Raw genomic sequence first — 26,772 nt, forward strand, 5'->3', positions numbered from 1 at the left:
GTGATATGTCTAGGTCCTTCTCCATTCTGTGGGTATAAATGAAAAGCTTTATCAACATAAACGGATTTAAGCTTAGCAGCAAGCGTGACTCCAAACCTTCATAGCAACAGAATTCACAACTGGTGCATCCTGATAGAATGTAACTGAAGCTGATGCTGTTGTACCTGTTTGTGCGACAGTACATTTATTTTTGTAGCTGCCTTTCCACGGAGACAGGCCCCAACTGTTGGTGGGCAGTGTGGTGCCAAGCTGTGCCAGCTGCAGCCCGCCAGAGGCTCCAGCAGCGCTGCAGGTGCTGCTCTGTGCCCCTGCAGAGGCTCAGCAGGCACAGCCGGCAGGGCCTGGGGCTCAGGGGGAGACTCCCACACCACCCAGCACAGCCAATTGTCCTCCTGCTCCTCTGGCTTCCTGCAGGATCACAGGTGCTGGGAAGGGAGGGGGTGTTCCTGGGAACAGGGTGGATTTGCTTTTCTGTGTCATTCAGGTGAGGCTGGAGCTGAGGCCTCATCTTTTTCCTTCTGCTGCTCTTCTGCAAGCAGTAAACATCTTAAAGGGTTTAGGCTGCAGATGAAGGCAGTAATACAAAATAAAGCTTTGTCTGTTTCTTTCTGAAGTTTGCATGTGAATTTCTGGCAGGGCAAAAATGTCTTTTCTTTGACTGGGATCTGCTGCTGTCAAGTGATTGTCCTTCCAAATGGCCTCCTCCTCTTGTATGTGCATTTTCACTGCCTTCATTTGTGAAACATCCATGCACCTGCCTTCTAGCTTGCTTTACAGTGCTTCTGAGAAAGTATCCCTGGAGGACATTGCTTCTTTTCCATTCTTTACTGGGTTTGTTTTCCACTCCTATTGTGTTCCCTGTATTCTTCAGAGAATGGGATTATCGCATTCTTCCATTTTTAGGTAGATGGGGTAAAAGGCTTAAACTTTTTCACAAGTTCTTTTCTTCCTGCTGTGCTCCAGATACACAAATAGTATGTTTGGAACTGTGAATCATAAAGAAATATTTTCTATCATATTTCAGTGGGATTTAGGTAGCTCTATGACATATGCTCCAGTATATCAAGGACTTTGACATACTGGAGCATACCAAGGACTTTGTCTTATCAAGGACTTAACCTCCACCTTCACTGTTTATTTTTGGAAAGAGAAATAAAACAAGGGTGTGCATGTAAAACTGGTGAATATTTTCAGTCTCCTTCAGTATTTGAAATATACTAATTGTCTATTTTTGTTTCAATTCTAAGTTCTCTCTTGTAATTTCTGTTGGTTTTGGAGACCATTTTTCATCTCAAGGTATTTATTCTCCATACCAAGAGCAAAGATACAAAGATATCAGGGCAAGACATTTTGTAGATTGGTTTCTCCTGCTCAGTATTTTTTAACAGCATCCCTTAAAATAGAAATGCAAAACTATGTGTCCTACTTTCTCCTCACTAAAATAGATGCCTTTTGTTAATTTTAGATACAGCAGAGCAGGATATGTAATTAATGATATCAAAGAATCCATATGATATTCAACAGGGTCCTAACATCAAGGACAAAAGAAGTCTGACAACAGCTGTCCCTAATGATTTGGTTTGTAAAATGTTTTCTTTTATTTCAGGAAGTTGGATGCTTTCATCTATGATGCAGCAGTGCTGAATTACAAGGCTGGAAGAGATGAAGGCTGCAAACTTGTCACAATAGGCAGTGGGTACATCTTTGCCACTACTGGCTATGGGATTGCTCTCCAGAAAGGATCACCTTGGAAGAGACAAATTGATCTCGCCCTCCTCCAGTTTGTGGGAGATGGTAGGGACCAAGCTTTTTCCTTTCTTTTCTTCCTCTGTGTATGCACAGTTAATTCAGTTTTAGTAGCTCTGAGCCTGCTAGTACTGTTCTCTTGAAGTCTTTAAAATGAAAAAAAAAAAAAAGGTAAAACAGAGTAAAATTACTTCTTGGTGCTGACACAGGAGTTCTTTTCCACTCACCTCACCACCAAGGGCATCAGCTTCTATTTTCAGAAAATGTTTTCATATACATCACAAAGTAAAGCTAGCCTAAGTGTTAGAGAGCATTTATCCATTTATTTATTTCCTTTGTTTTTGTCTCTTAGTAGATGAGTTATCCTTCAGCATGACTGTTCTGCTATTGAAAAATGTTCAGCTCAGTTCTGAGCGGATGTGAGTGATCCCTAATCCAGGATGGTTTCATTCAAACTTCTGCTGAAAGAATGCCTATGAAATTGAATTAGGGTGACTCGTTTCATTGCACTTCAAACAAATATTTTTTATTCTAACATGAATAGAAGAACTGTAGGTCCTCTTGGCACTTCTGCCCTGCAGTAGAAAACTTGCTGCATATCTTTGATATATTTGAAAACAGCAATGATGACTCAGTCTCCACAGAGGGTATGAACTCCTTTTTGGTTGTAGAAAGCTTCGTGTTTCACCTGTGGGAGCAAATAGAAATATGGTAATTAAAAGTTTTCTGTGGTGTGACTGATGAAATCCTCTATCAGATAGGGATATGGTGTGTATTACATAATCTTTATTTTGGTTTTTTACATAGATGTGTGTGTTGACTCTGCATTTCTTTATCAGTGAAAGAGAGGGCTTTATGAAAAGATAAATATGCTTTAATGTCACCAGTAAGAAGCAAATGAGGGTAAGAATAGTGAATTTCAGTGGAATAACAGTGGCAGAGAGCAGGACTTAGCAGAGTGGCCTCCTGTTCCATAAACCACAGGACATTAATTTTCATGGGGCAGACAATGAGTGTGTAAGTCTTCCAGCACATGGATTTTACTCCTATTATAACATTAAACAACTGGAAGAGGTGTCATCATCACAGCTGATGCATTTTTTCTGACGAATATATGGAAATAACAGTGCCATCATATCCATCTGTTGGGTTTAGAGAGGCTGTGGAAGAAACCTCTCTAACTTGGGTGAAGGAATGCCTAAATGACCTGCAACGGTCATTGAACCTGCCTTTCAAACATTCACATTTTCCTGAATATTATTTTCTGTTTGTGTAATACTGTTAAGAATTATTAGGTGCTATAATTCAGAGCCACTTTTAAATGAGGAATTTGAATCAGAGAAGTTGAATTATTGGTCCCATACTAAAGAAGAAAAATCTCCTGTAGCCTGAGGGAGGATCTGGGTTGTGTTTCTCAGTGTGGGCTAACCCCTACAGATGAGTCCACAGCAATACTTGAGTTTCCATTCCTTTCACTTTGCATTTCCTTCATGCTTACTCCTTCAGCATTTTTGATACTTCTCATCCAACACAAAAAATTAAATGACAGAGAACAATAATAAATGAAATTGAAGGGAAAGAACTTGAAGCTATTTAAGAAAAATCTCATCAAAATACTGAATGTGCTGCATTTTTATGCTTCACCTCAACTCTCAATATCAGGCACAAAACAAAGTGGGTGGGAGCAAAGTGTGACAAGTCTTAGCCTGTCTTTACACTTTGACCTGTGGACTTCCATAGCATACAAATCCTTATATCTTTAACCCATTTTTAGTTGCTTAAAATAATACAAATGAATTTTCCGCAAAACTCAATATTAAAACTTACAGAATAGCAATAGATAAAGGGAACACCCAGGTGAATGAAACCTCATTATGAAATGTCTGTGCCCTGCTCAGAAGATAAGCAAACATGTTGAATGCACAAACCATGGGAATTGTGACTTTATTGAATTGAAATTTATGGTATTTTTTCCCTACTATTAGAAGTTACTCTGAACAACCCAGGAATGCTAAAACATTACTTTTCTCTTGTGAAGGATCCCTACGTTTGTTCAGAAAATGGTGTGGTCTCTAGTAAAGAGAAAAGAGAATAATAGTTGGACATGTAGGATGTGTAGAAATTCTTATAGGTATGTTTCTTTGAGTCCCAGAACTGTCTCACTTTGTCTCACAGGTCTAGATGACCATTTTCAGGGAAAACAATTGATTTTCCACCAAATGTGGGGGGAAAAAAAGAGAAAAAAAATCAACAAGCCCTAATAATGAAATTTCTTCTGCTGAGTTATAAAGTACATTGCAGGTGAACTGGAACTAAACACCAAGAAATTAAATGTAAAGAGTAATTGCCTGGAACTAGCTCGACCTGATTTTGTAATCCATGTCTAACTTCAGTAGTTCGATGGATAATCTTTTTAGCTGTGAACTTACATAACTCTGTTTTGGTGAGCTAGGAGGGATGAACCCAGAGTTCAGACCAACATCACTTTGCTGTATCACTAAAAATTTCTTTGAAGTTCTCTAGACTAAAAGCAAGTATGGTTGGGGGGAAAGTTTCATCCTAAGAGAGTACTCCTGGGAAAGGCTGAGTGGAGCCTGAATGAGGTTGTTTAAATAAATAGGAAAACACAAACGAAGGCAGAAATCTTATTTCACATGTATTGCTTCTGTAGAATATATTATTCTCAAAGAATAAGCTGTAAAAGAGCAGAGCCCCAAGAAGGATTGAATTATTCTTCAGTATGTGTAATAGGGCATTCATCAGGGTATGGAATAATTTCAGTGAATGATTGTAAACCTAATGAGTTCCATAACTATAAGAAGAAAATATTCTAATGAATTCAACAAACACAGTTTCTTTATCTGAATAATATGTTAATAAGAGGAAAAACCTTGGATAAGACCAAGTAATTTGTGTAAAACTATATCTGATTGCACATACAAAAAGCCATGATCTCATTTATTTTTTACATTTACCCAGTACTGAAATGGCCTTTTGAAATATATTTTAGAGCTTCCAATTTCCTCTGCACGTGTCTTTCTCCTGTGATTTTTCTCATTTGATTTTTTCCTTGCTGCTTCTCTATCATTCTCCTATCTAAGCCAGTTCACTTACACATTGAAATGAATTTTTTGTGCAGTGGGTAGGAACCTCTTCCCTCTTCCTTGCTGATGTAAAACATCCAGCTGAAGAATTAATTGCTTGTTCATGCAGGGGCATCTTTTCATACTCCTCAAAGCATGATGCTGTTTCTGCATTAAAGCCAATGACTTCGAGCCCTCTTTTTAATCTTATTGGCACTGGAAAAAGAATTAACTAAATACAGAGGGCTGTAGGCTTGTGTTAGGGATAACTTCAAGCTCTCACTGGTGGTTATCTATATGTTTGTACATGAATAGTGTTCCCATCCTTAGGATAGCTCTACTGGGTGGACCAATTACACTGACAATTATCAATCACACTGTGGGAGCAGCTCTGAAGTCTCAGTGTAAGGAGCTGGCTACAAGATGCCAAATTTGTTACTCTAACACGGAGGAAAAGAGACAGAGGAAAGAATGATGGGAATGAGTTTCTGAGGAGTTTAAAGAATAGCTACTTAATTGTCTCAAAAGTATAGTTGTGCTCAAAAGGTTTCATCCCTTGGTCTGTGCAAGTTCACGTAGATAGCCCTGCTCATGGGAAGCTGAGATGAATGAGCAGTTGTTAGTGCAAGATTAATTGCTTTGGAACTCTGAATCTTTGTAGCAGAAAGAATTAGGAGTTGCTTTTTCTTGCGTAAAGGATATGAGTGAAGTGCATTGTTAGTGAATTTCTGGCTTTGTGCATCTTGCTTTCTGTACAGCACATCTCATTATCTGCAAAAGCTTTGAGTTGATGATTAGCATCTGCAGCTTTGTTTAAGATAGTTGATCATTGGTATTATTCTCTAAAGCCCAGTGGTGGTTGTGTTGCTTTTTTTGTCTTGCTGTGGTCACAAGATGAAACTTCCATTGTTTTTTAACAGAGAAGTAAAAATATTTCTACTGAGACAGAATCTCAATCTTCTGTTGAGAAGTAGAAGCACCCAGGAGTTCAGAAGCAGCTCAAATGATACGGCTGCTAAGAAACAGCACCATCATTTTGTTTGGATCCTCCGCCCACGGCCGCAGGAATGTGTCAGAACAGAAATGCCGCGCGCTGGGGAATCGCATGATCCCTGCTTGGATTTCTGTTCTGAACCTCTGCAGGAGCAGCTGGGCAGGCTGATGTCCCCACAGCAGCGTGGCACCTGGCACTGTCACTGCTGTGGGCACACAGGGCGTGAGGTGCCAGCAGTGGGAGAGGGCTCGGGCACAGCCTGCGGTGCCCAGCTCTGGGCGCAGCATTGGGAACACAGCCCTGCTCCTCCAGGAACAGCAGGAGCTTCAGGCACCTGCCTGCAGGCCCAGCTGTTGCTGATACTCCTCTGGCTTGAGCTGCACAGGCCAGTTAAAGAGTAGTACTTGTTCTAAAAATATCCCACTAAGTTATTTGGGAGGAATTGTTTCTGAAACCCATAGCACTCTGTCTTTGGGGTTTGGTGTAGAACCACTGGTGCATAGAAACTGAGGAGAATTTAGCTTTCTCTTCCTCTCTTTTTCTTTCAGTCTTTCTCCCATCTCTCTTTGAGAAGATGAGATTATTGAGCTACAAATGACAAAGCTGCTTCAGAATTAAGAGAGTAAGAGAGATCCTGAGTGTGAATGAGATGAAGAGAAAGACAGCAAGGAGCCTTTAGCTATGAGGGATGCAGCAGAATAGAGGGATCAAACACTCATGGCAGCAGAAATGGTTGGATACAAGGAACAGAAAAAGCTGGGTAAAGAGAGCAGTTTTGGGGAGGAGTGTTGAGTACCAGCCAGCTGGCCAGGTTATGCATCCACTTGTCTGAGGTATTTGTAATATATTGCACTACCTGCAGATGAAGAGCTCAGTTCAAAAGACAGTGTGGGAAGAGATCTCCAGGAAGAGGGCAGATGGTGTAGCAGTATTAAGCCCTTAACCCTTGAAGCTGAAAACTTTAAAGCAATTAGACAGAAGCATAAAGAAGAAAACTGGTTCTGGTCTGAGTTTCCACAGAGTCTGTTATCCCTTCCTAATAACTTTCAGTTCTGGTTAATCTTCATGTGCTTTTAGGGCAGCTTAGTACACTAAGAATTGTTTTCCTGGGTGGATAATTGCTTCCCAGTCCTTACGGGTAATAGGTAACTGTGGAAATGAGATTTGCCCCCTTACATCTGGAAGGGGAAAGCTCTTTGCTATTTTGTTCATATTTTAGCATAAGCCTTCCAAATCACTGTCTAGATTATAAGGAAGTGTAGCAGTGTGACTCACACGGGCTGATAAAGCCCAAGAAGGAAATACGTATGTGATTATAAGGACATATTTTCAGTGTGTGCTGCTCAGGCTGAATACACCCACAATCACAGTGATTTTCTGTTTATATATTTAGTGTCCTCCTTAAGCAGTGGGTGGAACAAATGTGACTGAAGAGTGTGAGTGTATAAGTGGAGGGCGTTTGTGTAGCTGAACAAGAGTTAGAGGGATTGTAATATTGAAAGTCGTGCTTAGCAGTTCTGTTAATTCATCCTTAACTAATGGGGACATGCAGAGTGAAGTCATTAGCTCACAGTAAGTTTATTGCTGTCAGTCATCTGTGTTCCTCTTGCTATTTTTACAGGGGGAAATAACTCAGAAAATAAGGCTGAGAGAAATTGTTTTGGGGGATCCAGGCTGAATTTGAAAAGTTACTGTGCTTTTATGTAATCTCTTCTCTGAAACATTCTGTATGGATCATATAACTGGGTCAGATTGGAATTGATGAGCTTATTGAACCAAATGCACATCAACCCATTTGGCTGCTGACCCCACTATTTAGGGGGAAACGCCCTTTTATTTTAGAGTCCCCACGTGGTGAGGTGCTATCCTGCTCCTCTCTCAGGGGGAGTTCTACCACAGTAAACATGGAACAATCTGCCCCTAAATTTGAAAACTACCCTTTGTCCAGCCTGAGTAAGCAGGTGATCGTGTTAGTGCTGCCAGGGTCTGTGAGGATGATGCCCTACATCTGACCAGTGTGGGTGTACATATTTAACCCTCCTGCTGATCATCTCTTCTGGGTACATGCCAGTTTGCTGTGCTGGCTGATCCTCAGGGTAGGACATTGCACGAGAGGCCCTGACACTGTCACCAGCAGCCAGCTCCTCTGGCACCTTCTGCTGTGACACATGCACTGTGATCTCCTGCAGTGCCCTGCTCCTGGCCCGGGCCTTATGTAAGTGCCAGGGAAGTGCTGACTCCAGAGGTCTGCTGTACTTAACCAGCAAAGCACAAGGGTGCTGGGCTGCAGCTCTGCTTTCCCCACTGGGACAGGGCCTCCTTTCCTCCTGCAGGCTGCACAGAGCAGGGATGGCTGCGATGCACGACACAACACAATATAAGGAGAATTAATTTTTCCAGACAACTCTCATTGGTGCAAGGCAATGTTTTTTGGAGTCAGGGGTAGGTGGCTGCATGTGCAGCTGCAGTTGCTGATACAGCTGCTGAAGGGCCTGGTGCTGATACAGCTGCTGAAGGGCCTGGTGCTGATACAGGTGCTGAAGTTTGGTGCTGGTGTACCCAGCACTGCGGGTTCCAGTGCTCAGGTGGTTGCAGGTGCCTCTGTGCCACAGAAACAAAAGGAACTTGAGGAGACCAGTAACTCCCCTAAAGGAGTCCCAGAGAGCTGGCACATCTCAAGAGCCAGTGACTCAGGCTGTGTGAGGGATGGGATGGGTGGCACAGCCTGCTAAGGGCCCTGATGAGGAAAAGCATGTAATTGTACCCTTTAGGCTGTATGGTTTCTGTGTCTGGATAATGAAATTTTTATTGTGACAAAATTGTTCGGGGGACACAGTGGACAGTTTATCAGTGCTTTCCGAGGATGATAACGTGTGAAATAGGCCAGAGGACTTTATGTAGATTGGAAGGCCCTTGTGGGTTGTGCAGGCCAAATGGCCAACTGGCATGTTTCTGTGCAAATAGCAGCCCCAGCAGAGAGCTCCATAGCCACAGGAACAAACCCAGGAGGAGCACAAAGGGATGGGTAACCTGAACCCATTGTAAATAGTGCTGGATTACCAGTGAGAGAGCTGGAATGTTGCAATTTATTGGAGTGTGCTTTGAATGAATACTGCAGACACTCAACATTGCTTGAACTATGGATTTTTAAAGCACTTGCTTATGCTCATTCTTACATTATAAATGAAGCAGATCTTTTATTATACAGTGCTATAGAATTTTTAAAATATCTCTTAGTGTAGGAATCATGTAGTCATTTGTGAGTTTTTCAGGTTAAATAGATTGTGGATGTGTTTAACAGAAAATAAACACTGTACTTTTTTGTCAAATACACAGTGACACTTCATTTTCTGGTCTTTGCAAGTGTCATGATGTACTTTGCTGCTGAGATCAGCTGTTCATTTACATGTTAATCTAGTCCACACATGAATGAAGGTAGGAAATGATTGTGGCATTAGTTTCCTTTAGTAAGTGCCTGAAGTGGAAACAAAACCCTTTAAAATAAGTCTGATTAATATTTATGAGTAACTTGAGACCCCCCCAATTAGATGCAGACTTGAACTCCATTAACACTCAGTTCAGTGAGGCCTGGCATTTATGGATATTGAGGTTACTGACTTAGAATTTCAAGGTCTGTTTTATGGGATATTTGGAGCTCCCACTTGCTAATGAGTATTATGCACACACAGGGATGACTGAACTCTCCAGTGCCTGGTAATCACAAATTGCTGGCCTTTCAATTGCCTACTGTAATATATTGCCATAGGTGTCATCACCCTGCACATTCAGCTCACAAGCCAGACCACCCAAAAAGATTTGAAAAATAACATTTCTCCAAATGGACTTTGTTCTTTTAAATTAAATTTTTTTCTGAACTGAATTATAACTAGCCTCAAAGTTCAATGTTTTGAATTCAAACTCCAGGCCAGTTTTTTAAGTGATAGATTTTAATAAGGAATGAATTGACACCACAGATAAAAAAGTTTCTTATGCCTGAGGATTTTGTAATAAAAATGTTATGGTTTCTGTGACTATCTGGTTTAAAGTGTAATGGGCAGGAAAAGCAATAAGAAGACTGGGCATTTTTGCCAGTTTTCTAGGGTCAGCTATGCTGAAGTGTTATTACAGTTAGATTATTACCAGTTTTGTCTGTCTTTCTTTGTGTACATACACACACGCATATGTAAATATTTATGCACATGTATAAAAATATATACTGGAAATGGCAACAGCTTTATATGGAGAGACCAGAATTATCAGCTAATATGTCCATTCCCAGATAGCATCATTCCATAGATATGCTAATCCAATGATAAACAGTGCTTTGCTGTCTTAAAAATATGGATTCCTTTTGAGCATTAATTAACATTGCTGTAATTGTCTGATATTATGGAAGGGATATTGCAATAGCAGGATCTGCAAGGCTCTGGGATGCTTTGTTCTTCTTTACTTGCCAGGGCACTGTCATTTATCTTGACTCAAAACAAGCTTAGTTCATTTCTGTCAGGATGTTTTTGGAAAGGTTGCTGGATTATCAATAGTTACTTTAAATGTACATGCCAAAAGGAAAGGAACACAGAGGAAACAGTAATAAAATAGAGGTTTAAATTCCTTCGTGAATTTTGTTATGAACAGTGAAAGGGCACAGCAGTCAAATCAAATTGATGCCTGACAATCATGGGAGATGTGAGCTTTCCTGTGGGAAGTGATGAGATCTGATTGGCAGAGCTTCAGCTAATGCACAGACCAGAAATATTGCTCTCTCTTTGGACTTGGGTTCTTTTCTCTTCCATGGCCTCTGTGAGTTTTATTCATAGACCTTGGGGAGGACTTGAAAGAGAGACAAGGGAAACAGTCCACTGAGGTTTAGCAGAACAAAAGAAATCCAAATGTTCTAAGAGATGGAAATGCAATAATGAACCCCAATTATCTATGTATGCAATATCTATACTGCTACAATTAATAATTTATTGTCCCAATGTCCTGGATTAGAAGATTTTTAAAGATTCATTAGGATTGACTTTCTTCTTTGGGATGCTCTTAGGTATTTTGAAGATTGAGCACTGTAATTTGGGAGAAGACACATTGCCTTTTGCAGATGTAGGGGTTCAATTCGTGCTTCAAGCACAAAATTAAATTTGGAATTAGCTAGAGACCGAATAATCCCTCTTACAAATTTGTGAAATGCCTTTGCTAAAGTGCATCAGAACTTGTCCTTTCTACTTCAGTTTTTCATTCACATTCTCTGAGAAGCAATTTCTCCATCACAGTGTTGTGTTCCATTTCCAATTGGAACTCACATCCAAATTATCTGTGGGCTGCAGCTTTCCTGGTGCCCTGGCACTCTATCCTGCAAAATGGTTTTTCACAGCAGGTCATTGATCTTCTAGTCTAGCTTGAAGGTAGCTGAAATGTCAATATAGCTTCTAGCCATTTTTTTCTGTTCTTTTTTTCCAATGATGTATGAATTATAATAATACTGAAAATGTATTTCCTAATCACTGGCTAAGGATTAGGGATTGGTACCATGGAAATTCTCCCCCCATATTGAAGCCATATCTTAAATTGGAAAACACACCAAGAAAGCTAATACTGTCCTTTTAGTACTGTCCTTTTTGGCCCTCTACATTGCCTGCTGTATTTTCTATAAACAATGAAGTTTATGACATTAAACATTATAAAATAATTACTCAGCTGACTATATCCCAAGAGAGTAAAAAGGCCTGTATGCCCATGCAGTGCTTCAGTAAGAACACCACTAAATGTCTGAAAATTAGTCAATCATGCAAAATAATAATAATAAAAAAAATGTTGGCAGGAACAATTGCAGTTTCTTGCCCACCTCTGTCCATGCTGGCAGTAGCAAGCACTGCTAGGTGACAGTGTCCTTCATTTGAGGCCAAATCTCATCAGTGAAATATGGACTCAAAGTTAAGAGTGCACAAGAGAGGCAGGGAGTGGATTTGCTTCCTTAGCTGTAAGTGGAGTTGTTTAATGGCAGTGGGGATGGGGCACAGCCAGAACCAGCAATGCTCCATTTCAGGCATGGGATGCGGCTGTTGGTGTTTGTGGTGCTGCCCAGGAAGCTGGAATGGCAGCAGCACAAGGGAATAGATACCAGAGATAAATGCAGAGACCAGATGTGTCTCTGAAGGAGGGCTCCAGCCACAACACTGCAGTTTATTTACAAAGAAGAAATAATGTCATCACGGATCAGATGGGAAAGAACAAACTTCTCATGGCACTCTAAAAGAATTACAAGAATTTGTGAAATTTGTCTTGTGATGTTAAAGGGAAGGGCCAAAGGGAGGGGTCAGAGTGGATCAGGGAGGTACCAAGTGCAGGGCAGTGGAGAGGAGGGGGCATGAAAGGGTCTGGTTGGGTGTCAGGATGCTTCTCTGACGAGTTCTCCCTCTGATCAACACAGCCTGTCCCAGCTCTTCACTAACTCACTCCACTCTCTATAACAAGTCCTAATAGTTATAGCAAGCAGAAGAAAGTTCTGTCTAAACCGCAGATCCTGCTTTCTAGAGCATCCAGCTTCCCACGTAATTTATGAAATCTGAGGACATCTGAAACTAGGGTGCTGTGAGTTGAAATCTGCTATATTTGCAACTCCTGGCTCGATAAGTCTGCAGTGCTCCACGAATGAAGCATTAAACGGTGCTGTATTTTTAAACTTGCAAAGACTTTCGAATTCTGTGAGCAGTGATTTTTGCATTTTAACTGGTTTGACTCCTTGCTCTCCTTAGGGGAAATGGAAGAGTTAGAAACCCTGTGGCTGACTGGTATTTGTCACAACGAGAAGAACGAAGTCATGAGCAGCCAGCTGGACATCGACAACATGGCAGGAGTGTTCTACATGCTCGCAGCAGCCATGGCACTCAGCTTAATAACCTTTGTCTGGGAGCACTTATTTTACTGGAAACTCAGATTCTGCTTCACTGGAGTCTGCTCAGATAGGCCAGGATTGCTGTTCTCAATCAGCAGGGTCAGTACTGCTTTCATTTATCCCCTTTAGGCAACAGAAGGAATAAACGCTGCCTCCCTAAAATATCATCCTTCCTTTTATTCCAACCTGAACATTTAAAATCCAGGTTAGAGAAGCAGCGTGGTGCTCTGGAGTAGTCAATGGGCTTAAGATGTATTTGCAGTCTTTGGGAAGTCTTAATCCATTGGATTTTTCAGGATATGAATTATTTTATACAAGGATAATCAGTAACTGAATACTGAAAACAAATACAGTAAAGGAAAATTTCAATGAAGAAATTGTAGATGCAGGAAATGTATTTATTTCCACATTAAAAATCCAAAAAAACCCACCTAATTTGATAAGAGACATTAGCTGTTGGCTTTGTGCATTTCTTAAGCAAGAGAATTTTAATTCATAAAAATACAGTGGAATATTTTTGTAAGCTTTTTTTGATAAAAAACTTGAATAAACTGTATGAGAAAAGTCAAACACAGGTATCATTTATGTCTGGTTAGTCACTAAGGAAATTTTAATGATAACTTTACCAGATCCAAAGGAGATTTACTTATGCAAGAAACTGATACTTGTAAAAAAAATGGAAATGTGGCTTATTCTATTATTTTTGACAAATTGGTTGGTTTTTTTTTTAAATATATTTTTAAAACAGATAGAACTTTCATTAGGTAATTGATTTTTCTTGATTTTTTATATAGCTGAGGAGAACTGAAAATGATACTAAAATGGCTAATTGCTTTAAAGTGTGCTGCAATTACCCTGTTGAGTAGATTGGAGCATTTTGGAACTGCATTAAAAATAGTCTGCACTACCCTGTTGGGGATTGTCTAGAAACCACATGCACCTTAACCTCCACATTTTATATTTGAACTTTATGTTTCTGGCCTTTTTTTATATGAAATTCTCCTAAGAATTGCAGGGGAAAAGAAGTATTTATGCCAAAGGTAAATGTCTGAGAATTGCTAATTCACAGGATTGGAAATGTCAATTGGGCTCACAGGAGTGACCAAAGAGGTTGAAGTGAGAAAATGGGCTTCAGCCTTTTGCTCACAATTAACTCAGATGCAGCTTTAAAAAGAGCTGGGTTTTTTTGAGATAAGGATCAGAAAAGCTAAAATATGATGGCTAGAAGCCTTTTTATTTCAGTACAAGTGAAGAATACCTTAATCTCCAATAAAATAGTCCCACTACAGGCTTGTTTAGAGGGGAAACTGAATCACTGGTTTAAAATAAGAGAGTATCTATTACTGAAGGTTAGTTTCATTTTGTGACAAGATTAGGGAAGCCTTTGGGGTACCTTCTAATCTTGTATTGTGGAATAAGCTGGGGATGTCAAGACAGACCACTAGATTGTGAAATACTGGCAGTTTTTTCCCTTTGTAGTTCTAATAGATATAGCAGAAAATATTCCTCCATTTCAATGCAAGGAAATGATAAAAGGTTGCAGATGTACTTTTAATCTTTCCAGTAATGAGATAAGAAATGTTTAATTTTTCTTTATTGCTAATTAAAACTAAATTAGAAGTTGTGAAAAGTTATACCTAGTGATTTAATTTGTCTTATATTACTCATATTACAGGGTATTTACAGTTGCATTCATGGAGTACACATTGAAGAGAAGAAGAAGTCTCCTGACTTTTCTTTGACCAATTCACAAACTAACATGTTAAAACTGCTGCGAACAGCGAAAAACATGACCAATATCAACCCTTCAAGAATTGACTCCCCCAAAAGAACAGCTGATTTTATTCAGAGGGGTTCTTTGATTATGGACATGGTCATGGATAAGGGAAACTTGGTATTTTCTGATAACAGATCCTTTCAGACAAAGGACAACTTTTTTGGTGACAACATAAGTGAACTGCAGACACTTCCTGGAAATCGACACAAGGACAACCTGAACAATTATGTTTTCCAAGGGCAGCATCCTCTCACACTGAATGAATCCAATCCAAATACAGTAGAGGTTGCAGTAACAACAGAAGCAAAAGTCAACTCCCGACCCAGGCAGCTTTGGATGAAATCTGTTGAATCTTTACGCCAAGATTCTGTACGTCAGGGCCAAGGATCCCAGAGAGAAAACGGGTCTGAGGAAAACAGGCAGCTTTCATTGAAAAGCCAAAGATACCTTCCTGAAGAGATTGTTCATTCAGATGTCTCAGAGACATCAAGCAGAGCTACTTGCCACATGGAAGCTGAAAACAACAACAAGCACCACAAAACCAAGGACAATTTTAAAAAAAGGACAGTAGCATCAAAATACCCAAAAGACACTAGTGATGTGGAACTGACATATCTGAAAACCAAACAGGGCTCTCCACGGGATAAAATCTACACGATTGACGCTGACAAGGAGCCAGGGTTCCGCTTGGACACACCTCAGTACATCGAAAACATTGTCCTTCCAGAACCTGTAGAGCTTCCTGATGTTTACCAAGATCACAACGACAACTACAGGAAAGCCGAGCACGCCAACAGGACTCCATCACATAATGAAGACAGTCTTCCAAATAATGACCAGTTTAAACTCTATGGAAAGCACTACACTCTCAAAGAAAAAAATACTTCCCTAGGTGACATGAACGATAGGTTCAGGCAGAATTCCACGCACTGCAGGAGCTGTCTCTCCAACATGCCCACCTACGCGGGGCACTACTCGACCAGATCTCCCTATAAATGCGATGCGTGCTTGCGGATGGGGAACCTCTATGACATTGAGGAAGATCAGATGCTGCAGGACACCACGAACTTATCACTTCCTGAAGAAATATATGAGCGTACTTGGTCACAAAGTAGTGCTCTGCAATATTCTAAAAAGAATAAACTGAGGATTAGCAGGCAACACTCTTTTGATAATATCGCTGATAAGTCCAGGGAAATTGATATTGGAAGACCTTCTCGTAGTATAAGCTTGAAAGAAAGAGAGAAATTTCTTCAAAGTAGTCCATATGCAAGCATGTTTAGTGTTCCCTCAAGCAAACTGTTGGGCAACAAGGCCTCACTTTTAACCCATGCTCTGGAGGACAGTAAGAGGAGCAAGTCCCTGTACGCTGTTCACTCGGATGATAACCCCTTCCTGCACTCCTATCGTGATGACCAGCATTTATCTCTTAGGCGAAGTCCAGCTGATCTTTATAAACATTCATTGCCAACAAGAGGAAGAAATGATAATTATTTAAGGTCATCCATACAGTCTACAGCATCATACTCTTCCAGGGATGGTCGGATCCATAATGACATGTACATTTCAGAGCATGTTTTGCCTTATGTTGCAAATAGGAATAGCTTGTACTCAACTCCAAGGTTTTTAAATTCCTGTAGCAATACACGTGTGTATAAGAAAAGGCCTAGCATTGAATCAGATGTTTAAATTTTCCATGAACACTTTATCTATAGGGAAAGAATAGTTGCCACCATCTTAGAGGGAGAATTTTTCCTTTAACAGTATCCTGCTCTGGTAAATGATACGTAAACCTCTCCCTTTCCCAATGTACTTTTGTACATGAATAGGTAAACTGGTATGCTCTGATCTATCCTTTTAAAATATGTCTTGTTAAAAAGGATAAAAAATAGCCATTTATGTGTGCTTTATATATAAATGGCAAGTTGTACTGAAATAGCCCCAATATATGTTGGCAACTATGCTGTTTTGTACCTAATTATTTTACTATTTCAGTTATTCTAATTTATGTTGCTAAGTATCATTCAATGTATTTTTGTCCTTAGAAATGTTAATGATTTTCTAGTACTGGATAAGCAATATGGTATGCATGTAGTATGACACAGACAACAAGAAATAGGGATGCATTTGCACAGATTCAAAAGTAAACGAGAAAAGAAAGCTAAGACTTCCAAAAATATATTTTAGCTTCATAATCATTTTCAAAGCCAAATAATTGAAAAAAACCCCAAACCCCAGGACCTTAATAAATAAAATACAGTGTGTTAGCACAAAAATTAGGATGTTCCTTCTAGACTGACAGACAGTAGATGGGAAGGCAGTAACCCCAAACATGTGAACTGCTGTGTACCAAAAGGAAGCCCCATAGATATTGGTTAATGTTCATGTACAAATGCTTTTCTTATATTGCACATGCACTTACCATTACAAAGTAAGTTCATTGAAAAGTTTGCATTAATCTTGTCAGAAATTTCACAGCTGCCTAATCCAGAGTATATATTTTTAGATATCACTATATGGCACTTACTATGGAGCTGTGGACTTTATTAGTAACCTTGAGGCCTAATGTGTACGTAAGTTTGCATTTGCCCCTTACTGGTGATTACTCAGGGCTGTATAGTATTTCTTTTATTCTTTCACTTCCCAAACCAAATCCCAACCCACTGTAGTTCTTTGTTCATAGTGTATTAGTGACGACTAATTAATTGTATATTAATAGTACTAAAGCTGTTAATACAGTATCAAACACCGACAGCCATAAGTTCAGTGTGGTCAGTGAAGAGTGTGGTACCATTTATTTCCATACACAGAGAAGGATTAACACCTTTGAAAGGACTTCTTCCTTCCACAATATTGTGCATATTTGTTGAACATCAGACCATTTTTTTAACCTCTCCAACCAAGTCTGTTGTATAAAGTGAATATATGCACATGTAACTAAGAAACAGTAACTTTATTATCACTTACTGATACACAAAGGTATTCACATAACAGGGATGCATTGTTATATGACTTTTCCTTCTATAGATGTCAGATTATTTCACAAATAAAATGTCTGCTACACACCCTTCCATACCCTCACTGGAATAAAAAACCCCACTAGATTTTAACCATAAGGGAGCATGAAAGGGAAGAGAGGAAGTCTTCCAGGAGAAGAGTGTACAGCTGCAAATTTAATTTCAACTCAAGAAGTAAATATAAGTATTAATACATTTAACTACTGAAAGTGTTCCAGAGGTGGTGCTCTCCCATTTTCCTGCTTCTCTGAGAATTGCTTTAGGATTTTTGTGTAGACAAAATTTAGATTATTCAAGCATTATTCCCTCCATTTCACTGAAGAACGGTGAGCAGGGAAACCATTACCACTGTGAATTGGAAAATGTGAATATTATCCTAACTTTTCTCTAAACTGAAACTCTTTTCAGCAGAATCGTGCCTGTCAGCTGTAATTGAAGCATCTGCATGCCAGAGGTGCAGTATGCAAGGTGTTTAATTTAGAACAGCATACTGCAGAGCAGAGTGCAAATGGGAGATAATATAGATGGGAGATGTGTAGGGATAGTCAAAATAAAGTTTCTTGAATTTTGTTTACAGATTTTTTTTTTTTATTAAACAGATTTAAACTGACTTTGGCTATCAAAGTCCAGAATGAATTCTTGGTATTTGCAAATGAATTTGTACCTTCACCATGATGGTGAAGGATGATATTTTTTAAGGAATGAAATGTAATCAGATTTGGTCTTCCAAGTCTCTTTCCAGCTTCCAAAAATCTCAGTATACTTTATTATAAGTATGATCAGAAAGCATATCTATGGGTATCTCTATGCTGTTCAGGTTCTGTTTTGGGTATTCTTTATTCAACACTTGGTCATACTTATTGGCCCTGATTCACATGGGATGCTTTCTGATTCCTCACTGGAGGGAGTTTTTATAAACAGAAGTTCCTTACCTACCCTTAGAGAGACTTCTTAGGAAGAGTTGTGTGAGCTAACATAAGGGGTTAGGATGTCTGTGGGATGAACACTTGTCATGAACCCAAACCTTTTCCCTAAGACACAATTATGCTTTGCTCTTATGTCTGCAGGAAGGCAAATGCACCGAAGGCATAATGTTGTAATGACTATAATAAAAATATTTCAGCCAAATTTTAATATCCGGTCCAAATCATAGTATATTAACCAAAATCCAAAGTGTTTTGAACTATCTAGTGTGTATCAGCAGATATATTTGCTGATGTCGTGCCAAATCCTGCCATGGAAGTTGCTGAGCATATTACCCAGTAAATCATAAAACTCAGTGGTGGCTCTTGTCTTTCACATTATCATTAAGCTCTCAAGTATTTGTTGGTTGCTCCAAGTCTTTTGTATCATCATCTCTATCTAACCAGACACACATTATATTCAATATTTATACGAGTACTGTATGGAAAGCTGTGGGAAAGAAAAATTCCCATTTACATTTTCTCTCTTGAGATTCACTTGTAAATATCCTCAACCCAGGTGGATTTATCTTTCTGTGAAATGTACAAGCAAATTAGCTACAACAAAATTTATTGCAGTGTTTGCTTTTTCTGATTTGAGCAGATTTCTGGTGACTGTAGAGATTTATTATTATTATCTGCAATATGCAATACAACCACCTGCCCTAAACCAAAATAACGAGACTGTGGGAAGACTTGATAATGTTGCATGCACAGCAGTTGTTCACATGGAAATGTAAGATGCTGCCTTAAAGAGGGAAAAACCCCACCAGATACTGAAAGTAGAGGGAGTCAGAGTCTGCATGCTTTCGTTGTTGTGATCTTGGCATAAATCTGAGTTGATGAAGGGGGAAGGAGAGCTGAGGCAGGGATGAGGGCAGTACCGGTGTGCTTGCAGATGTGCTCGTGTAAAGAAGAAGCAGCTGAGAAGTTGAAGAAAAATCTTCAACAGAGCCACAAGCCACAGCTTGTGAGGCTCAGCCTAGAGCGCGTGGAATTCTGAGTTTTGCCTGAGCTTTGTTGATATATTTGCACTGACTTTCAATTAAACCGAGATCAAGACTTTCTGTATTTCCCTCTCTCTCACTCTAGCTGCTGCTATACTTGAAGAGGAGAAAAGAATCTTCCTGCATAAGTGGCCATCCTTTCTGTACCTTTCTGGATGGTGCTGGTGACTTGTTACATTTTCCTGATTACAGCTCTAGCAGTTTGTTGGTCATTCCTATCACCACGATTTCCTGTGACTCCAGCTGGAACTGAATCAGGCTGTAAATGATTTGGGCCATTCTTGGTAGCATGTCCTGTAGTGTTACACTGCTCCTGGATGACACCTTTTGTGGAGGCAGGATATTGAATTGCTGAGGAATGCAGTAGGTACATGGAGGTAAAAACAGATATGTAGACATACCTGCCTCTTGCTTTTTTTCCTCTTTTAAAGATATTGTAGAATTTCTTCATGTTTTTGTCTTTCCCTTTTCACCACAGTAAATTTTCCTTTTTTCTCTCAGATAGATTTTGTGTTCTGCTTGTGTTTCTTAGAACAGTGTAGCCACCCACTAATTTAAAAGCATGGAAATAAGATATTTTAATATATAAGATAAAATAAGGGAAAATTAAGAGATTTTGCATTTCTGGAAAATTTAATTTAATGTTTTTGCAGCTTTTGCTCAGAATTCATTACTCTGCTATCTAAGAAGCTTGGTTAGGAAAAAAAGAGTGCTGTGGACAAACAGAAATGAAATCACCGCCAGCTCACTGTGTTTTGGCAGCATCTCATAAATACATGTCTCTTTATGGTCTTTCAGGAACATTTAAGAGGTGAAATAAGGCTCACAAGAGAAATCAGATGTGGTTGTTTGTTTTTTTCCTGATGAAAGCAAATATTTTTATATAGTTTTAAAGGAAGCAAAGGCTAGAGCTGTGAGAGTAGCTTTGGGTTTCTGTGCTGGAAGGCTGAGCTCTGTTAGCAGTGGGGAGAGAGAGAAAGCAAGAGAAAGAAAGCTCCCTGTGGATGGAAGTTCAGAGGACTGAAGGCTTTGGAGCAGTTATGTGGGGGATGTGTCCAGAAATATATTACCTCTTGCTGTTGACTTTTTAGAAAGTATAGGCTCCTAACTCATGTAGCTCAGTTAGGTGGGCTTAGAAAAGCAATGCTCTATTTACCCTCAGCCTCAAAAATCTGCCAGTGAGTACCATGTTCAGCCCTGGAGGTGTTATAGGTTCCTGTGCTCATGAAAATAGGGTTTTTGTTGGGGTTTGCAATACCCCCTGCATAGTTGGGATGATAATTTGCTTTATACCATGTGACTGCCCAGCAAGGGTGAAAAGTATCAGAATCTAATCCTTGTGTAATAAATTGCTGCTTTCATATTTCTGCAGTGTACCATTTGCACCTTAGAGATGGGGAAGGTTTTGGTACTGCTCCCTCCCTTGCTGGGTTTATCAATGTAGAATGGAAATTGTGTCACAAATCTAAGGGTCTGAGAATCTACCTGGATTTAGGAAGAATTCAAGAGGGGAAATTTTTTTTTGTTATTTTACATTGCATTTAAGATATTTGATATATAAAACCTAGTGAAAACAGAACTTTTATGAAAAAAAATCCTCTCCTACTTAATATAAAAGAGTAACTATCCTGTGGCTTGGCTAGATTGTGTCAAGTGTTAATCATCACATTCTGTGCTTCTTTCAAGATGAGTGTCATCCATTCCCTTCTCCCCCAGCTCTGGTCCTATCTTAGCTCAAAAGTCCTTTTAAAGCAGATACCTTTCCTGAGTAGGACAGTCTGGTTTGCAACATAAAAACAGCTTTCCAGGGATAGACTTAAATTATTTTCTCAGCAATGATTTCTTTTTTTTGCTAATATAAACTTCCTTTTTATTGAGAGCTGAGCCTTCCAAACTTAGCAGTAGCGAAGGAACTTCTGAAAGAACATAAAGGCCTTTCAAAATGTGACTTATGATACAAGCCATTTCCCTGCCCAAACTCACCTGTACTGTCTTATTTAAATGTACTGGCAGCATGTCAGCATTTGAGGGAGCTCAGTTTAATCACAGCTTTGTGATGTGGGTATAAGCACAGACAGGATAGTGGTGTGATGGAAGAAAGGCTCGATGTGCTGTGGCTGGAGTCACCTGTGAAGCTGTGGTTAAATGGGAGTAGCCTCAGGACTGTGCTGTCTCTTCCATGTTTCTGGTCATGCAGAGTGTCTGTCTGTGTGCCCATCCTGTCCCTGGTGTGAAGCTCTGTCCAGTTCCTCGCTGTCCTTGTGGAGCTGCCCCTTGCTCGCCCCATTCCTGTGTCGCAGCGGTGTCTGTCAGAGGGGACGTGGCTGCTTGTGCTCTCAAGGGAGCTGCAATCCTGCCCTGCTTCTCCCTGCCCTGCTGGGGAGGGTTCCTGCACTCTCTGTAAATAAGCTCTTCATTTATTTCCCTCACTCAAGCTTTAACTTTTTTTTCCCCCTGCTTCTCTCGACCTGTGTACAGAGAATGCGCTCTGAAAATATGTGCTCTTCCAAAGTCCTGTGGCTTTGGAAGCCAGGAATACAGGTGTGCATCACCCTGCAATGCAGTGAAAATGCACTTGGTTCTCCTCGTGGGATCATCAGCTTTTTTGTTTCATACTGCAGAATGTATCTGCCATGGTTTAAACTGTTCTTTTTAAAAAAAAAAACATTCTGCCATTCTAACAGCTGTAAGAATCCACTGCTGATTTTGTGATGATTTTGTCATATCTATAATTTAAGAACCAGAAATAATATAAGTAAAAATAAGTTACCTCACTATTTACCAGGTTTTTGTTGTTTTGCGCTTAAATGACAATTTTTACTCCTTTTGCTTAATTCTTTACCTGTATTGGAAACAAGGCTAAATTAGTAGAGAATATAGCCATGCTGTAACATTGTCATGCAATACCTTTATTAATAGATAACCACACTAAATATAGTATTACATATTTAAAAGAGATGGGTTCGACTCTCCAACTCTTAAAAAGTAGTGGTGATAAGCAGTTATACTACTAGATGTTTTGTCCTTTCCCTTTTGTATTAGTATTTGTTTTCACTAATATATTTCAAAAATTCTATTTCTGTGCACGTTAGAAAACTGTGAAAATAAATACCAATAAATATTGTGATACTTATTCAGTGCACTGTAAAGTTCCAAGTGAGATGGTACTTTGCTTCTGGGAATTGATGAAAGTTTCCTCACTTCTCAGAAATGGTACTAAGCTTTAATGTGGGAAAATGGTAATATTTACAGTGACATGAAATTTTAATGGAGAATGTCTTGTTTTGCACTTCTGGTACTATTAGAAGAAATGATATGTTTTTCTCAGCAAATGCATTATGAGATTACATTTTTAAATTTGTTTTGTGCATTGCAGTACATAAGAATAACCGCTTTGAAGAGATTTGTGTTACTTCATTACTACAGCATTTTTTTGTCTGATAATGTTTTTTCCTGAGCCCGTTGAATAATGGTATTTAATGGCAAAAACCTTTTTGGGAATGTATTTTGGCTTCTGTCTCACATTGCAAACCCTGAACTTGGACTCAGTGATGCAGTGGAAGGCCCTGGTGAGGCTGCTCTGCCTTTCTGCGCTCCTGGGGACGGGGACCTTCCTTGTTCCCAGCTGGGACCAGATTAGAGGAGTCCAGGATACTTTTGGAGGATGTGCTGTGCAACAATGCAAGTGTAAATGATCTTCAAAAGTGAAAATAAAAAGAAGTTGGAGGGTCACAGTTAGCCACACTAGTTGGGGGGGGGGTGGTTTGTGACAGAGGTCTGCAGTTTCTGGAGGAGATGATAATTTTTAACTAAAGTAATTTGAATTCTACTTAAGTTTCTGAAAGTAACTGAAAAAGCGGGAGTTTCCTTTTTGTTTTAAAGCCAAAGTCTTTACGTTTTCATATGAGGTTTCACAGGAAAATGGGCCAAAGAATACAATTAAATATGCAAATGGTTAATCCTATGGAAAAGGGTATCCTGTTATCTTGATATGCACAAGTATATTAATGGTAATAGGAACAATGTGTGTAATTTTCCTGTATATTGCTATGTAGGTTGCACTATTTTGAATGACACAAGCCTGATATTTTAATTACCAAATACCATAAGATGCTGTTTATTAATAGTTGAAACTTGTTAACCTAAATATATATACAGTATACACAGGCGTGCGTGCATACACCTTCCAAGCAGTCATGCGTGAGTAATCTCCCAAAGCTGTGGAACACATCTCAGCAGTGCTTTATTTTAAGTGGTTTTCTCCTTCCCAAACCTCCCACATCTAGAAATCCTCTAGCAGTTTTTATTGTAGTGTTTGATACTGGGTACAGAAGGGGCTAAAGGACTGGTTTGGGTCAGGACTGCTCTGTGCTAGGACACATGGAAACATTCAGAAAGTTGCTGTCCAAAAGAGCTGGAATTGATGCTTGCTGTAATAACCAAGCCATAGGAAAAGGATTGCTTTTCATGCTGGTTTAAAATTCTTGGCCAGAGAGGCTCTGTTGGCCGGGTGACTGATCTTAAACTCAGTCTGGACTTAGACTGACCTTAAACTCGCTGTTAGTTCATGTGATCCACATCTGTTACTTTAGGTAGCTGAGGAAGGATCCTCCAGAACAAAATCCCCAGGGAAGAGGAGCTGGAGTGTGCACCAGTGTGTTCTCCCATGCAGACTGGGCAGGCTCCAAAATGGGTTTTTCATGCCTGGCAGGATTTAGCAGTGGTGGGTAAGGCACAATCGCATCTCTCCATGCACAGGCTTTTGTGCTTGCTAGTACTGGTGATGTGGAGATTTCCACTGAGGAATAAGTGTGGAAATAGCTTCTTTTCTAAATTTATACTGCTCTAACTAAAACTTAAAAAAAAAATACCTTAGAATCATTTGTTAGAAGTAATTATTGAGCTGTTTTTGAAGGTTGTATTATTACCAAATTTTCCACCTTAACCAAGAAACAATAAATTCTGTAGGGTCAGACTTTATTTACTGCTCATTGCAAGTATGTTTTGGAGCAGAACTTGGTTTCAAGAAAATTTTTGCTTAGTCTAAGTTTGGGTTACAAATGTGGAAAAACCACCTTTTGACTTAAATAGGGGTGTTTGAGGGAGTGATGGGAGGGCAGATCCTAAATGCAGTTCACGCTCAGATTTTAAAAATCTCCATGTTTTAAAACCTCATGTTGCAGAGGTTTGGAAATTGCATAATGTTAAATTGTGTACAGCTAGGAAGGAAACCAGTGCAATTCCAGTAAGAGCTGTTAGCACTTTATACTTGATATCAGGTAAAATACTTAGGAGTAGTCTTGCTCATTTCAGAACATCCATTTTGCACCAACGATGAACAGCCTGATCTCTCTGTCTTCTCACTCACACCCATGCACAGTGGATCTCGTGCCTTCCCTGCTAAAACCAGGAGGCACAAACAGAATTCATTAATGTGTTAGGCAAACTCCTACCTGATTCTTAACCCATCACTGCATTTTATACAAAATTTGCATCCATAGATGCTAGGGTCTCACAAGCACTTCACCTGTGAGTTAATAATGTTGATTTTAATTCATCAGATTCAAATTCACACTAAACCTTAAGGGTATTTTGTGCTTCCTTTCATCCTGTTTAAGGATATTTGTGGGCTTAGATGAAACACTAATATTTCTGTGCTGCTAAACAAAACCCACCAGAAATATTTTAAAAATCTCAAATTACACTTTGAAAAACATTTTTTACCTGTTTACTTGAATAATGTCAATTTAATGTGTTGTCTTGATCAGTTTTTGTACATATACATGTGTATATATATAAGCTATATATAAATATGTATATGTATAAAGTTTTTTGGGGAGAATGAGGGGCAAGACAGAAATCCAGAGTTGTGACAAAGATTCTATAATAATTTATTAACAGTTTCAAGTAATATATTGTTGTTTTGAGTTTGATTAGAAGTTAATTGCAGTTGAAAAATGAAAAATGAAATGCAACCGAGAAAAAGAATTCACAATATTAACTTAGGATTTTTTAAACAAAGAAAACTAGAATATTCTTTTTTTGATAGGAGAAAAGAACTCCAGGTGTAATAGTTTGTATCGATTACGTGGAGCACTAACCTACAATACACTAGGAGAAATTTGCATGCCAAAAAAAAATTCTACCAGAAATCTTGGAACCATTCCATTCCATACACAGTTAAATAAAAATCCTGTCACTTCTGTTATTTCCTAGTACAATTTGCTGTAGCAGTCTCAAAAGCGTCATACTTCAAACCAAAGTGTAAGTCACAAATTTCTGATTACTGGCAAAGAATAGTAGAGATTTGAAGAGCTCTTTACATCTGGGAAAACAAATCAGGATGTTAGAGTAGAAATAAAAGAATATTGGTGAAGTGGAATCAACTATAAAATAATTATGTTTTTAGAGAATCCAGAATTCCATTATAAAATTCACAATCTAATGGATTCTTCAAAAGAAAGGGTTTGGGGGAAAAGGGAAGTTTTAAAATCTAGTTTTGACATTCCAATTACTGCCTGTTTTTTTAGCTAGGTTTAGCAAAGTGAAATGAGTTAGAGCACACGCAGTTTCCGCTGCTGTGTGGCACTGACACGCGAGCACCCAGCTCCCCCTGCAGCCTCTGCCCCTTCCCTGAGACCTGGGGGAGGCTGGAGCTGCCCCAGAGCAGCGTGGGGGAGCTGGGGTCTCGCTCCTCTCTCCTGTGTTCACATCCTGTCTCACTGCAGTTCACCCTGACCATATTCTAACCCAGTGCATGACTGAGTGCTAATACTGTATAAATATTTTGAAACATATCTTTAAAGAAAAAAAAAAAAGTTTGCTTCAAACTTTTTATGATAGAGAAATATATAATTATTATGGTTGTCTGACAAATTGTATTGTGTTAATTTTTTTTTTTTTTTTGTTAAATATGTAGAAAAACATTAAGGGAATGGGGGACTTGAATGTCTGTGTGTACTGAAATGTATATAACTATTTGGAAGAACACATGTGCCAAGTATAACATGATGTAAAAATTGTAAATATATGAAAAATTCATTTTTCTAATAAAGATAATTTCTGCCAATTAATATGAAAAGGAACAATGTTATCATTCTTGTCTGTCTTCCTCGTTAAATGGGGCAAGATGAGGCATCACCTAGGAAGAAGGTTTACATTTGTTTTTTCTTTAGCCATTGATGTGATTTGAAGGGTGCTAACAGCCACATGTTTTGAGACATCCTTTGCTGTTAGAAATTATGTAAAGGTGAAGATGCCTGAAGTTAAAGCTGACAGTGTGTGCTTGATGATC

General features: G+C 39.2%; 1 protein-coding gene across 2 annotated transcripts in view; it reads left to right on the plus strand.

Moving 5' to 3' along the window:
- Nucleotides 1–26,554, plus strand: part of GRIN2A (glutamate ionotropic receptor NMDA type subunit 2A) — a 157,876-nt gene extending 131,322 nt beyond the window's left edge. The window contains exons 12-15 of one of the 2 annotated variants that reach the window (XM_058035943.1): nt 1,607–1,794; nt 12,576–12,814; nt 14,391–16,051; nt 19,564–26,554. In XM_058035943.1, coding sequence (XP_057891926.1) covers nt 1,607–1,794; nt 12,576–12,814; nt 14,391–16,051; nt 19,564–19,579 — 2,104 coding nt within the window. In that variant the 3' untranslated portion in view covers nt 19,580–26,554. Of the gene's footprint in view, nt 1–1,606; nt 1,795–12,575; nt 12,815–14,390 lie in introns of both variants that reach the window. The other variant, XM_058035941.1, reaches the window with a different exon arrangement.
- The last annotated feature ends 218 nt before the right edge of the window (nt 26,555–26,772 follow it).

Source organism: Melospiza georgiana, chromosome 16, assembly GCF_028018845.1.
Source record: "Melospiza georgiana isolate bMelGeo1 chromosome 16, bMelGeo1.pri, whole genome shotgun sequence".
Lineage (NCBI taxonomy): Eukaryota > Metazoa > Chordata > Aves > Passeriformes > Passerellidae > Melospiza > Melospiza georgiana.